This window comes from Lethenteron reissneri, chromosome 8, assembly GCF_015708825.2.
Source record: "Lethenteron reissneri isolate LAM-NWPU_2019-01 chromosome 8, ASM1570882v1, whole genome shotgun sequence".
NCBI classification, from domain to species: Eukaryota; Metazoa; Chordata; class Hyperoartia; order Petromyzontiformes; family Petromyzontidae; genus Lethenteron; species Lethenteron reissneri.
The window spans coordinates 360557-372340 of record NC_083786.1 but is presented as its reverse complement, the minus strand read 5'-3'; the positions used below and the strand labels follow the sequence as shown (position 1 = coordinate 372340).

The 11784-nt window shown below is 49.6% G+C and overlaps 1 protein-coding gene across 1 annotated transcript in view; it reads right to left on the bottom strand.

Annotated features, from left to right (window-relative positions):
- Positions 1-6177: 6177 nt before the first annotated feature.
- The window catches only part of LOC133359401 (procollagen galactosyltransferase 1-like), a 34367-nt gene continuing 28760 nt past the window's right edge, over positions 6178-11784 (bottom strand). The window contains exons 10-12 of the mRNA XM_061577814.1: positions 9890-10017; positions 8306-8515; positions 6178-7687 (exon numbers count right to left, since the gene is read on the bottom strand). Of these exons, the coding sequence (XP_061433798.1) occupies positions 7099-7687; positions 8306-8515; positions 9890-10017 (927 nt within the window). The 3' untranslated portion in view covers positions 6178-7098. The remainder of the gene's footprint in view (positions 7688-8305; positions 8516-9889; positions 10018-11784) is intronic.

Here is an 11784-nt window from a genome sequence, read left to right as displayed (position 1 = left end):
TATTTCTTGTATTATTCGGCCTTACAGTTAATCTCTTACGGGGCAATTCATCACAGAGTGGAAGGGCTCATACTTTGGCAATGTAATAATTCTTACTGGCTCTTAGCAAACAAGCTCAGCTGGCTTTACAAGTCCAAGTCTCCTTCGCTATTATACGTAACTCGGTTTTGCTACGGGTTGGCAAGCCTAAGCCTGTGTGCATGTTCTGCTTTCACTCAAGAGTTTAACTGTATCCGAGCCGGAGCGTGACAGCGACCGTCTATGAAAACCAGGTTTAACGCAAGTACCAAGCTCAATCACTGCTCAATCAAAAGCTCGATTGGTGCTCAATAAATGTTTAATCAGATAGACACACATAACTCAAAACGTCTTGATCGGTGCTCAAAAAAGTGCATGCATATTTAAATTCTACACTATTTTGATGGTAAAACTTCAGATACAGCTTTTACAAACTACGAGTCTCAGATGAATGACCCCTTGCCCAGCGGAGCATTTGACGAATACATGGACCGCACACGTGAAATCTCTATCAAACTATTTGAGAGAGTTCAGGAAAATCTCAATGTCAGCAGAGATCGTCAAAAAGTAAATTATAACGTTGCAAAGATTGAGGGCACAGCGAATAAAACCAAGCCAGGTATGAAGGTATTGGTTGCCAATTTCAAAAATAGGAATGCATGGCACAGTGAACGACTATTGCAAAATATCAACGAAAACTGGAGCAGATTTGTTTAATGAGGAAAATTAATGCATTCGACTGCTAAATATTTTGTGCCGTTTTTGCCACTGAATTGGCTTTCGGTGTTGATCAAACATACATCCATTTTGATAAGACCAGATTTCTGCAGTAATTTTACCACAGGATACTTCGCCAATGTGTGGGAATGTTCCCCTAAACTGTATTTGCCGTGTTCCTGTGTAGTGTCGTTGGTATGAGTACCGTTGTGTAGAGATAGTACCGTGTGGGTGGTACTGTAGGGGTGGAGACCCTCCCCGGACACCGGATGGTCATACCAGGGGAGGCTGGGTAAACAGGAAGGGGCACGTGACCGAAGGTGGTGGTGGACCGGGGTGCCAGGGTTGAGGAACACGTGAGATGGGCCCTGAAGGATCGGGAAAAGAGGCATGGCCAAAGGCAGGGCCTGGCTACGCTGTAAGGATAAAAGCCGAGCCCCGGGGGGGCGGGGGGACCGAGGTCGATGCTGCTGGAGGAAACCTTCGTCGTCGGCGGGTCTTCGGGTCTCCGGGCGTCGCGCACATGGACCAGGCAGCACGTTGGCTGACCTTTTCTGGTTTGTACTTGACCATCAAGAATGTAAATAGCCATCTACTCCAAGTGTATATAGCTCAGTGTAGGAACAGTAGGTTACCATATTCTTAGGTTTTTTCGGTTAAGTCACGTAAGTAAAACATCAAAAAAAAATCACGACGTTTCGGAGGCAACACAAGTCTCCGTCATCAGGTGGGACCGTCACAGCCGAATTAGCTGCATCAAGTGTAGGTTACCACCTTATTTTGTTATTCTGTTATGGGTTATGTGACGCTAGTTCATAAACCGTGTTGCCTCCAAGTTCTAGTGTGCGCCTCATTGGACCCACTACACATGTGTAAAGACTGTGTCAGTAAGTCTCGAGGTGAAAACAAGGTGTCAGCGAGGCTGGATGCAAAGAGATGCCAGAAAGTCTGGAGGGTCTTGGTTGGGAAATTCCCCATAGTGTCCAAAAGAGACAGCTGGGGAAATTCCCCCGGAGAATCCACGAGGATATAAGCAGGGCACGAAGGGATGTTCGGGGTCTGTGGAGAGGGACTTGGGCCATCGTCGCTGTCTTCACGTCAAAGCTGTCTTCACGTTATGGGAACCTCATTTGCCAGTAAAAATATGATAATTGCTTTTTGACCCTTCTATCTGGCAACAAAACTGACACCTTTTTGTCATGTTTGCATAGACCGCAATACCTGCAGTCATAATACAATAAAATAACATAACTCTGATAATGTGCACTGTCCTTGAAGTTAACCCATGTGAGACTAGGCTCTAAGGAAAGCTGTCTCGGGTGTGGACCAATCAACTTCAGGACAGTGCACATTATCAGAGTTATGTTCTTTTGTTTGTATTATGACTGCAGGTATTGCGGTCTATGCAAACATGACTCCTTGTAAAAAGGTGTCAGTTTTGTTGCCAGATAGAAGGGTAAAAAACCAATGATCATGTCTTCACGTTGTCGCTGTCTTCACGTCATCACTGTCTTCAAGTCATCGCGGTCTGCTCGGTCATACGATCTCCACGTCGGCATTATCTCATGACGATGGGGTCCTAAGCTACGTTACGTGAAATAAAAGAAACCTCTAATGTGGGGTCCGAAGTCATTACACATGTACGAAAAACCAAGAGCAAACTGCACTTTTGTGAGCTGTGTTCAGGACTTCGCCATGGTATGCGTCATCAGTGTCAAGCATGAAATCAGCTGTTATGTCATTATTTACGACTGGCCTAGGTGCTGTAACTGCATTCAAAACCTTTGTATGCCTTTTCTTACGCTTCACCCTTGGGTAGAAACTTTCCGATTTTCCTTCTGCTCCATTTAGCCATTGAACGTTTGGAGATTTCCCCCATGTCTTAACGGAAATTCTCCCATTTTTGTGGCAGGTATTAGTTAAATGTAGCTTTAGCGATTGCATAACTAAAGAGCAGAGAAAGAATTACGACAGTTTACTTAAATGTGTGCATATTCGCGTGCAATACTTGCGTATGTGTGAAATTAAGTGCAATTCTTTACATTTAAAGTTACATTTTTGTTATTCTAACTGTATTGCAAAAGTTAGTGTATGTGTGCACGCATTGATTCAAGCATGTTGCATGACAAAAATGGTGAAACGAGCTTCTATAGTGTCACGGGATCTATGAACACTCCCTCTATACAGATCTAAACTCCATCTAGATAGCAGCCACCTCTTGTCAGATGTGTGATCAGGGCTGATTCAGCCAGGTTGGGGTAATTGAAGCCCAGAGGGGAAACTGGTGATCCACCCCTAACAATGAGGCCGATGAGCCAATGGGAATGCAGCAGGGGGTAGCTGGCCCGCCTGTACACCAAACCCCTTCTCGCAGGTTTAGCTGCCGTGGTTTTGTGGTTCCACTTAAGATTCATTTAAGCGCGATTTGCGTCTCACGGATCAACCTATCGCGGGTCAGCTGCGTGAAGCGGTCACTCCGCAAAGAAAGCCGTTCACGCACGCGGCATCGTTGTGCCGAAGGATACGGATGCCATCTTCTCCCTCACGATACCCCAGTCTGCACTTTCCGGCATCTCGCAAAAGGTTGTATCTCGTGATTGTTTTGTAGGGCTATTATTTTACGATTTCCAGTGCCCTCACCGGTTTAAAATTACAGCACCTAAGAAAAAAGCAAGTAATAATGAGCCTCTTTATGAAAGGGAATGAAAAGTTACGTGTCTCGTTGATACAACTAATGTAGTAGATAGCTTAGCGAAAGGTGAAATTGCTGCTTCTGTCGGTTGTCGCTACGGTATCAATGAGCCAAACGTGAGATAAATTTAAAAAAAGGAGACGAAAAAAGATCAGGCCGAGTGTTTCTGCTCATGCTCCTGGAAGTGCCACAGTGTCTTGTGTAACTTGTGATCGTACCATTGAAGAGATTGAGATTAAAGACCAATCGCAAAGTGGCACTCAGTGGGACCGGTTATTTGTGAAAAATCACTGCAGATTTACGAACATTTATCCAGGTCTGAAGGCTTACCCGCTAGATACTTCTCTGCAAGCAATGGATGTTTTTTTATGAATGTTAAAAAGACCGGCTCTGGTTTGACAGCAGAGGTCTCACTCCGAATTACTCGAGCAGCATTATCTCTTCATCCCCTGTGTAACGCTGTGTGTAGCTACCTGGTCAGTCGCTCCACACGAAGCTTTGGGTCTTCTCGGTCAGTTATGCCCTCCCTTCTCTATGCTTGCGGAACATCGACCCCCCCCCCCTAATGGCACATCTGTGCCGGTTGAAAACGTGCAGGCTGGCTTACCTAGATCAATCCTGGGTTTAACCAGGATGGTTTGTGAGCTTACAAATCCTTGAAAGATCTGGACACATTCCCATCAGTGAGCTCCTCTAGCAGGCAAGGATGCATTGGCTTGGTTATGGAGCCCGCATGCCTAGCCACCACATGCCTAGCAACAGTATGCCCAAACAGCTTTTTTTGGCTGGATAGAGGGGGGCTAAACGGGTGCGACCCGGGCTGGAAAAGAGATGGACTGATGCGGTACAGGAGGATGTGGAGCTGAGTGGACTTGCCGAAGATTGGTACCAGCAGTGTCAAGATTGGCCTCTATGGAGGAGGCTCGGGAAGGACCCTACTGGGGAGTTGGAGGCAGCCACCCTCCAAAAACAACAGAGGGGAGAGATGCAATGCTCACAACAACGAGCGGAGCACTGGGCAGGTAAAGTGCAGCAAGTTGGCACATTAGGTGCATCTGCCGGTCATCTCAGTCAACCCATGGCATCTGGTGCTGTCCTGTGACCTGTCAGTGAATCTTCAACACTTCACCTGGCCTCAGAGTGCACTTGGCTTGACACAAGCACCGTGGTGACATCACCACCACTTCGTGGCGACATCACCACCACTTCGTGGCGAATGGTGGCTCTTGTCTCTGGACTTAGTTAAAGCAGGATTTGTGTTATGGGTTGTGTCGGTGCACTGCCATTCTGGTTCGTGGTGATTCCTCGGTTTGAGCTCTGTATGAAACTGGACTCCAGCCCTCTTAGCGCGACACAAAACCCCGCACCGTGTCTCTGACCATCACACTTCACCCATGGTACTTGTCTTGAATGCCTCGATTTAAATAATTGATACGTGATATGGCGGGAGAGGGTCTTTGGGGGACCCTACACAAGCCCCCAGGGTCTTGTGCCCGAGCCAGCTGTTTCATAGAGCACTGATCGAGCACCGATCGATCTATGGTTGAGCACCGACTGAGCTATGTTTCGAATACGTGTACCTATATGATTGAGCACGTTCGTAGAGCAGCTCATAATTTATCATTCATTGTCGCGGATTCATTCCGTCCTGTTACAGCTCACGTACACAACCATAAACACGTGCACTAGACACGATCAAGAACACTTTTTAGCTGACGATACTCCACTCATCAAATATACAGCGCCTAAATCACTGACGTTCTAAAAGCATGTATCTGCAAAATAAGTTTTAATAAACCAAAAGTGGTGCCCATGGGTTGCTATGTGAGTATGGCACCAATGGTTGTGGGTTTGAAAGGGCCACCACCAAATGAGTATGTCAGCACTGATAGAGATGTTCCGGTATACGCCAGTGTACTACGCAGGCACTTCTCACAACGATGCTTATTCCTGCACCACAATGTCTCCCGCAGACGGGAAGCACATGTGAGCACGAGCTCTCAGCGATGCTCCTACATCGATGTTTCCACCGCCGTTACGATAGAACTGCATGGCTGTACACGCGGTACACACTGCTGGTTGATCAATAGGGTGCCGCAGTGGCGAGTTGTTAACTCCCTCGCCTGGTATGCATGAGGTCGTGGGTTCGATCCCGACCCTGACGTCTGTATATTTTGAGTTTGTATGTTCTCCCTGTGGTCACGTGGATTTTACTCCGGGTCCTCCACATTTATAAATGTGTTTAAGAGTATTTGGCTGACAAATGTCCACGTGATAGGCCACTTCGTTGAGCTATCATTTGTCGGCAGGTTGCTTCTGAAAACGAGCTCTATAGTTCAGCGGGGACCTTACCTGGTCATATATATTTTCATTTAAAACGTTTACTTCATTTGTGACAGCAGCGTTCACGTGATTCACGAATGGAGCCATTCGGCTTGCCAGTGCCAAGTCACGTAGCAGCTGAAGAGAGGCATGTGTGCTCTGTGACCAATCTTTAGTACCGGTTAAGTCCAAAAAATGTAATTCTATTGGTTTAGGAACTTCCTCGTATGATTGGACGGACTGTGTAGGACTGGGAATGTGACCCGGTCAAGTTAGATTAGGATTGGGTCACATACTGATCAGCTGACTTGTGTCCAATCAGCTGATTAGTTAAGAAATAATTCCCTTCAATTTTTTATTGCAAAAAGTAAATGTGAAGTATATGGTTCTATATACTTTCAGTAAAAAATATATAAAGTACACTAAAATAGTGTGTGATAGAATGTTTTATCTCCACAACACAAATTAAACGCATGTATGATTCAACCGCTGTGTGTGGAATGATCACATCATATCAGACCTGAACTCTGAACCAACTACATTTCCGTAGTGTATGAAGCCTCCAAAACTGTCCTCTCTCCAGCATACTGTGCCTACAGTCTCAGGCGGCCACAAGGTGGTATTACAGCAAATAGGTTTCCAAGCTGCCGAGATGTTTCAGTTATCGCCTCGTATGCGTGTATCCGGCCTGGTGGCACAGCGGTAGAGCGGGCGGCTCCAAATCAGGTTGCAGAGTTCAAATCCTGGTTGGGGGGGGCGGTGGTGGTGGGGGGGGCTGACCATCATCCCTCTGGGGTCGATAAAATGAGCACCACTTTCATGAGTGTCAATAGTGGTCATCCTATGGATACTTTTTTCCCTACCCGCCATAGGAACGTGGCATTTCCACCAGTGGTTCTGGGCTATAAACAGGAAATTATCACCAATGCCTCTGCTCACTTGAGCAGATAATTAACAAACTATTTCATAACATTCTCTCCAGGAATTCCGGCTTTCCCTCTCATGCATTGTTGCGTAGCAGTGCTCAATGCCGTCGCAACTACACAGCGTCCAGAGGCACTTTTGTATGATGGCGGTTAAACTCTGTATGGCTGAGGGGCCTCCAGACACAATAATCAGTGCCAGCCTAGTAGACAGTTGGCACTCAGCTTCTGGTGAGAAGAGATGAAAATCGATCAGTTACCCTTTGCCAGGGGTCAATGCTCACAGCCCACATAAGTCGAGAAGACTTTGTGTAGTTACTCTATTACCCCACGAAGCACCCCTAGAACCCCGTTCGACTCAAAGCAATGGATTTGTGGAATGAATAGAGTCCATCGTCCCACGTCTAATAAATACAACCACGTACTTCACAACTCATCGCGCGTTCCGGGCAGTGGCAGAGAGGATCCTGTGATGACATCACCTCCCAGGGATTGAGCTTCAGGAATGTCACCGTCATTCTCACTGCCGCCGCTGCCACCCCCTTTGGCTGCGACACTGTCCTGGTCGGCTTCCTGCACCGCTTCGTCCTCAGCCGGGCTGCTCGTCCGAGCGGCCACCTCTGGCTCGTCCGCTTTCCGCCGATCGCTGACGCCACCGCCGCCGACTTCGCCCTCGTCGCGATCGCCGCGTCCGTGCCCCTTGCGGAGGTCGTCGGCGTCTCCGCGACCCCGCTCCGGACCGCTGCCGCCATTGGGAGCGGCGTCGCGGCTCTGAGGCCTCCCCCTGCCGCCGCCACCCCTCTCGGCGTCGCTCGGCCCCTCCGTCTTACGGGAGCCACCCCGCGCGCGACCCTGGGGCTGGGCGTCCGTTGTGGCATCGCCGCTCCAAATGGTGGAGGTCTCCGTGTCGCTGAAGTAGCCGGGCTCGCCCGAGTAGTGTGTAGGGTAGGCGAGCAGCGGCGATGCCGAGAACGTGCGCAGGTCTCGTGTGGAGAACTGCACATTGTACGCCTCCCTGCACGCGGAGGCACGGAGTGGACGCACGGAGTGGACGCACGTATGTGTACGCATGTACGCGTATACACAAGCTCAGCCCTGACCTAAGCACGATCTGCCCAAAAGTACGAATGAATGGGATGTGATCAAAGCGGATACTGTACGACATTGAGAAAATAAAGGGGGGGGGGGGGAAATCACTTCAGATTTATCTGCCACTCATAATGAGGCCCTTTGCAACTGTATTTGACGTAGATGTCCTTGTCCGTCTACATCCGAGTAAATGAGTCATTTATAGGTAAAATTATAATTTGGACCATGGCAGACTACTCTCTTCGAATAACCTCACGGGATATTTAAACGTTCGCCGTGAAGCAGAGGGACCGTCCTATTTTAAGGTCGATCCACCTGCAGTATTAATCGGGATGGGCCACTGGATCCAAACCGCGAACCTCTGCAACGAGTGGAGAATGCGGCACCGCTGGGCCACCGCGTCGCCACCCATGTGCGTCGGGCGGCGCTCGTCGAATCTGAAACGCGGCCGAGACGTGCGCGAGCGAGCGATGTATCCTATGCCCCCCTCAGCACTCCCCCACGTGACGGTGCCCGCGATGCGCGCCAACGGGTGTTCTCGTACACGGGGTGAGTGCCCGACATCAGTGGCAGGTACTCGTCCACAGGCATCATGCGGTCCAGCGGCCGCCCCTCAACGAGCTTCTTCGCCCCCGATCCGGAGAGTACGTAGGCCAGGCTCCAGTAGGAGTAGCCGGGACGCACCAGGCCCCGCACCGGCGTCTGCACCGGCGCGTTGCCCTCGGCATTCCGCATCGCTTTTCGAGCCAGGTAGCTGCGCACAGGGCGACAATGCGGGCGCGGTTTTGCATCGCATCACAAAAGGGCGCAGTGGTGCGTCCATGAGCATCGTACGGAGCGAGGAGAGGATGATGTCACGGGACGGGGGAGGATGGAGGAGCCGGTCGTCACCAGTGACGGCTTCGAATCGTCGTTGCTGTCGATCACGATGTCGCATTCGACCACGCTGCTGCGCGTCAGCTCCGTCAAACTGCGACCGTAATCGAGTTCTCAGCTGGTAAACGAACATTCGTACCTGCTCTATTTTCCTGGTAGTCATCCTCTCAGGTAAGTTCCCTTCTTTCGCTGCCAGTTATGCAAAGTCAACCGGTTTGACGTTACTTTAGCGCTGCATCACTGCAGCCTTTTGCCCAAACTTCACACGAGATATAACGAAATCTTTCAGAGGTGAGCGACGGTGCGCAGTGTTGATCTCCACAGGCAATCCCTGAGCCAGTGGTAGAAATTCCACATATCCACGACAGGGCCATTCTACTCAAACAACCATTGTTGACACCCCCCCCGCAAAGAGGTCACAGATGGATCTAGAAGCCCACTAAGGCAGGGGGACGTTCTAAAATTTCAAGCTTTGGGGACCCACTCCATAAATTTAAAAGATCATTCAACGTGTTGTCTCTGGTAAATAGTAAATACCAATTGTTGTGGTGAAGCAGACAGCGCGGTGGTGGAGGATGAGGATGGGGAGGAGGGGGAGGAAGAGGGGGACGAGGAGGCGGCAGGTGTGGTAAGACGGTGTTTGATGTGGTCGCACTTCGCCCCTGGAGCCTGAAGCTGCAAGTTACGTTGGGGAATCTGAGTGGCAGCCAGCCAATGCAAGTGGCCCCACAGCTCAAGGGGCAGCGGTGCTCTGGCTGGTGTCCAGTCGCGGTCTGTGCGGCGCACACAGCTGGAGCGCGCGGTCCTAATATTACAAGCTTTTTAAACGAGGCCCCGAGATTATGAATAAATAAACACTGGTAGTATTGTTGTTGGTAAACGTCCTTCTTCAAGGTGGTAAGAGGAGGGGGGGGTGATCGCCCCTATTGTGTCCCCCCCACCCCACTCAGATTCGCCACTGAAAGAGGTACTAACTTTTTTGGCCCTTAAGGGGTGATAGGTAGTGCTGACCCCGGAGTGGCATTTGAACTGTGACGACCCCAGCTGCGAGCTGAATGCTGTCGCTCCACCTCGCAAAGCAATTACCTCCGCTTATTTTTAAGATTCAAAACTTTTGTTTGCCAAAAGTATAATATAGAAACACGGCCAACGGTCCGCTTGCCTCGCTCTTCGTGCTCGTTAAGATGACGTGCAGAGCAACGAACGTGCATGTGCGATGTGTGAAGTGCGCAGGGCTCCTGCGTGAGCGCACATGAGGTCCCACTCGAGCCCAGCTGCCGCTACTTCTGTCATAAGCCTCAGCAGGCGCTTCTTGAAGAAGAGCTCAAAGCGAACGTCATCCTCGAACACCACCACCTTCTCCATGCGCCGTTCCACGACCTGCACACGCGGACACACGCATACGCGGCGGCCCGGCCTCGACACGTGGGCGCCCAGCGTACGCCCGGCGGCTCGCAACCGGAAAGTTGCTGGGCCTGAATCGGCGCTCTTTAACACTTGAACGACGGGTCGTCTACGAAGCTATAATACGTGGGAACTAATTGTATCTGCGTGTAAAGGCATTAATTTAAGAGTGCAAGCAACTCAAACAAAGTCTCAAGGTTACGCCTCGGTCACACACCGTGCAAGCACAGGTGACAGCTCTTGCACACCCAGTACAACACGGGGACCACATTCTGTCGTCATCTGGTTGGTGTGATGGCGGCGGTGAATCATTTGTCCAAAATATGACCGGATGGCTCAGAGGTAGAGCGAGTGGCTCGCAATTGGAAGGTTGAGAGTTCACATCCTGGTTTGGGGGAGGTTGACTCATCATCACCCTCTGGGGTCGATAAAGTCAAAACCACTTTGTTGAACAGATCAACAAGTTGTTGTCGTGTGGGTAGACTTGCTCCCCACCATATTAATGTGGAACTTCCACCACTGGCTCTGGAGGGCTATACACCGGAAATGAGCATCAATGGTTTGGTGCACATTTCAGCAAAAAAGTCATGTACATGGCCGCACACGAGCGTCTCATGAGGGGATCCTGCTACCTTTCTTCAACAAGTAAAAACATCAGCTCCAGTACAAAAAGAAAAACGCCCACTCTAGATTGTAACGGACTTAACTGTCATTAATCAAAACATCAAGGGACTGCGTTGGCGTTGGGTTCCAAAAATGGGCAGCGCGATGCGGGATGGTGGCGCGTTACTGCTGGCCGTAGAGGACGCGAGCCGTTATCTGCCGTGCAGATGGCCGTGTGACGTCATTATTGCATGCATGGCGCCGAGTGTCGTATCAATTTGTGATTTGCTTACCTTTCCTATACTTTGCACTCCTATCGTTTTTTTTATAGTTTGTTTTGTAACTTTCCGACCCCGTGCACCTACGAGACATCTGTGTGAGTAAAAGAGCTTCATAGCTCATCGGATTTCTCCAAGATAAATAAAGATCCTGATTCTGAAGACCAGTGTTGATTTTCCAAGCCCAGCCTGCTGATGAGACTCAGAAAGTGAAAACCAGTCCAGGGTTTGCCAACTCAAACAAATGGCTGCTGTAAAACATTCCTCTGGAACATTTGATGGGGTGAGGGGCAATAGACATTCTACCTCACACGGGAGAGGCAGGCAATTCGTTTAAATGGTACCTACACTTGTCAATGAGGGCTTAAAACACAGAGCAAGACTCACCTTTATCCACCCCGGAGGCATGATGGGCTTAGCCATTCCCACATCGGAATATGAATTCGCAACCTTTAGGTTATGAGTTGAACACTCTGTTGCCACAGCAGCACATTCATTAAAAAAATTAAGCGCACGTGGCATCGGCTCCATCATTCCTATCGCGGCGGGAGATCGCCGCTGTGTTTCACAGTCTGCGGTAATTTCACAGAAGGAATGCTATGTGGTTGTGTGGAGTCCAAACTGAGTAAATGTGTGGTGACATTTTTCAAATGAGACAAATTTGGGCCAGCACACAATGCCCTATTGTCGTGTGTACGATCACCGTACGTAGCCAACTGCTCATTCTACGGTCTTACAGGATTTTTAACGTCTACTGCGAAGCTGACAGCACATGGAATGTAATGGTTAACGAACGCCGCGGTAATAACCAGGGCTGCCTGGTAGAATTCGAACCGAGAACCTCTGCAACAAGGAACGAACG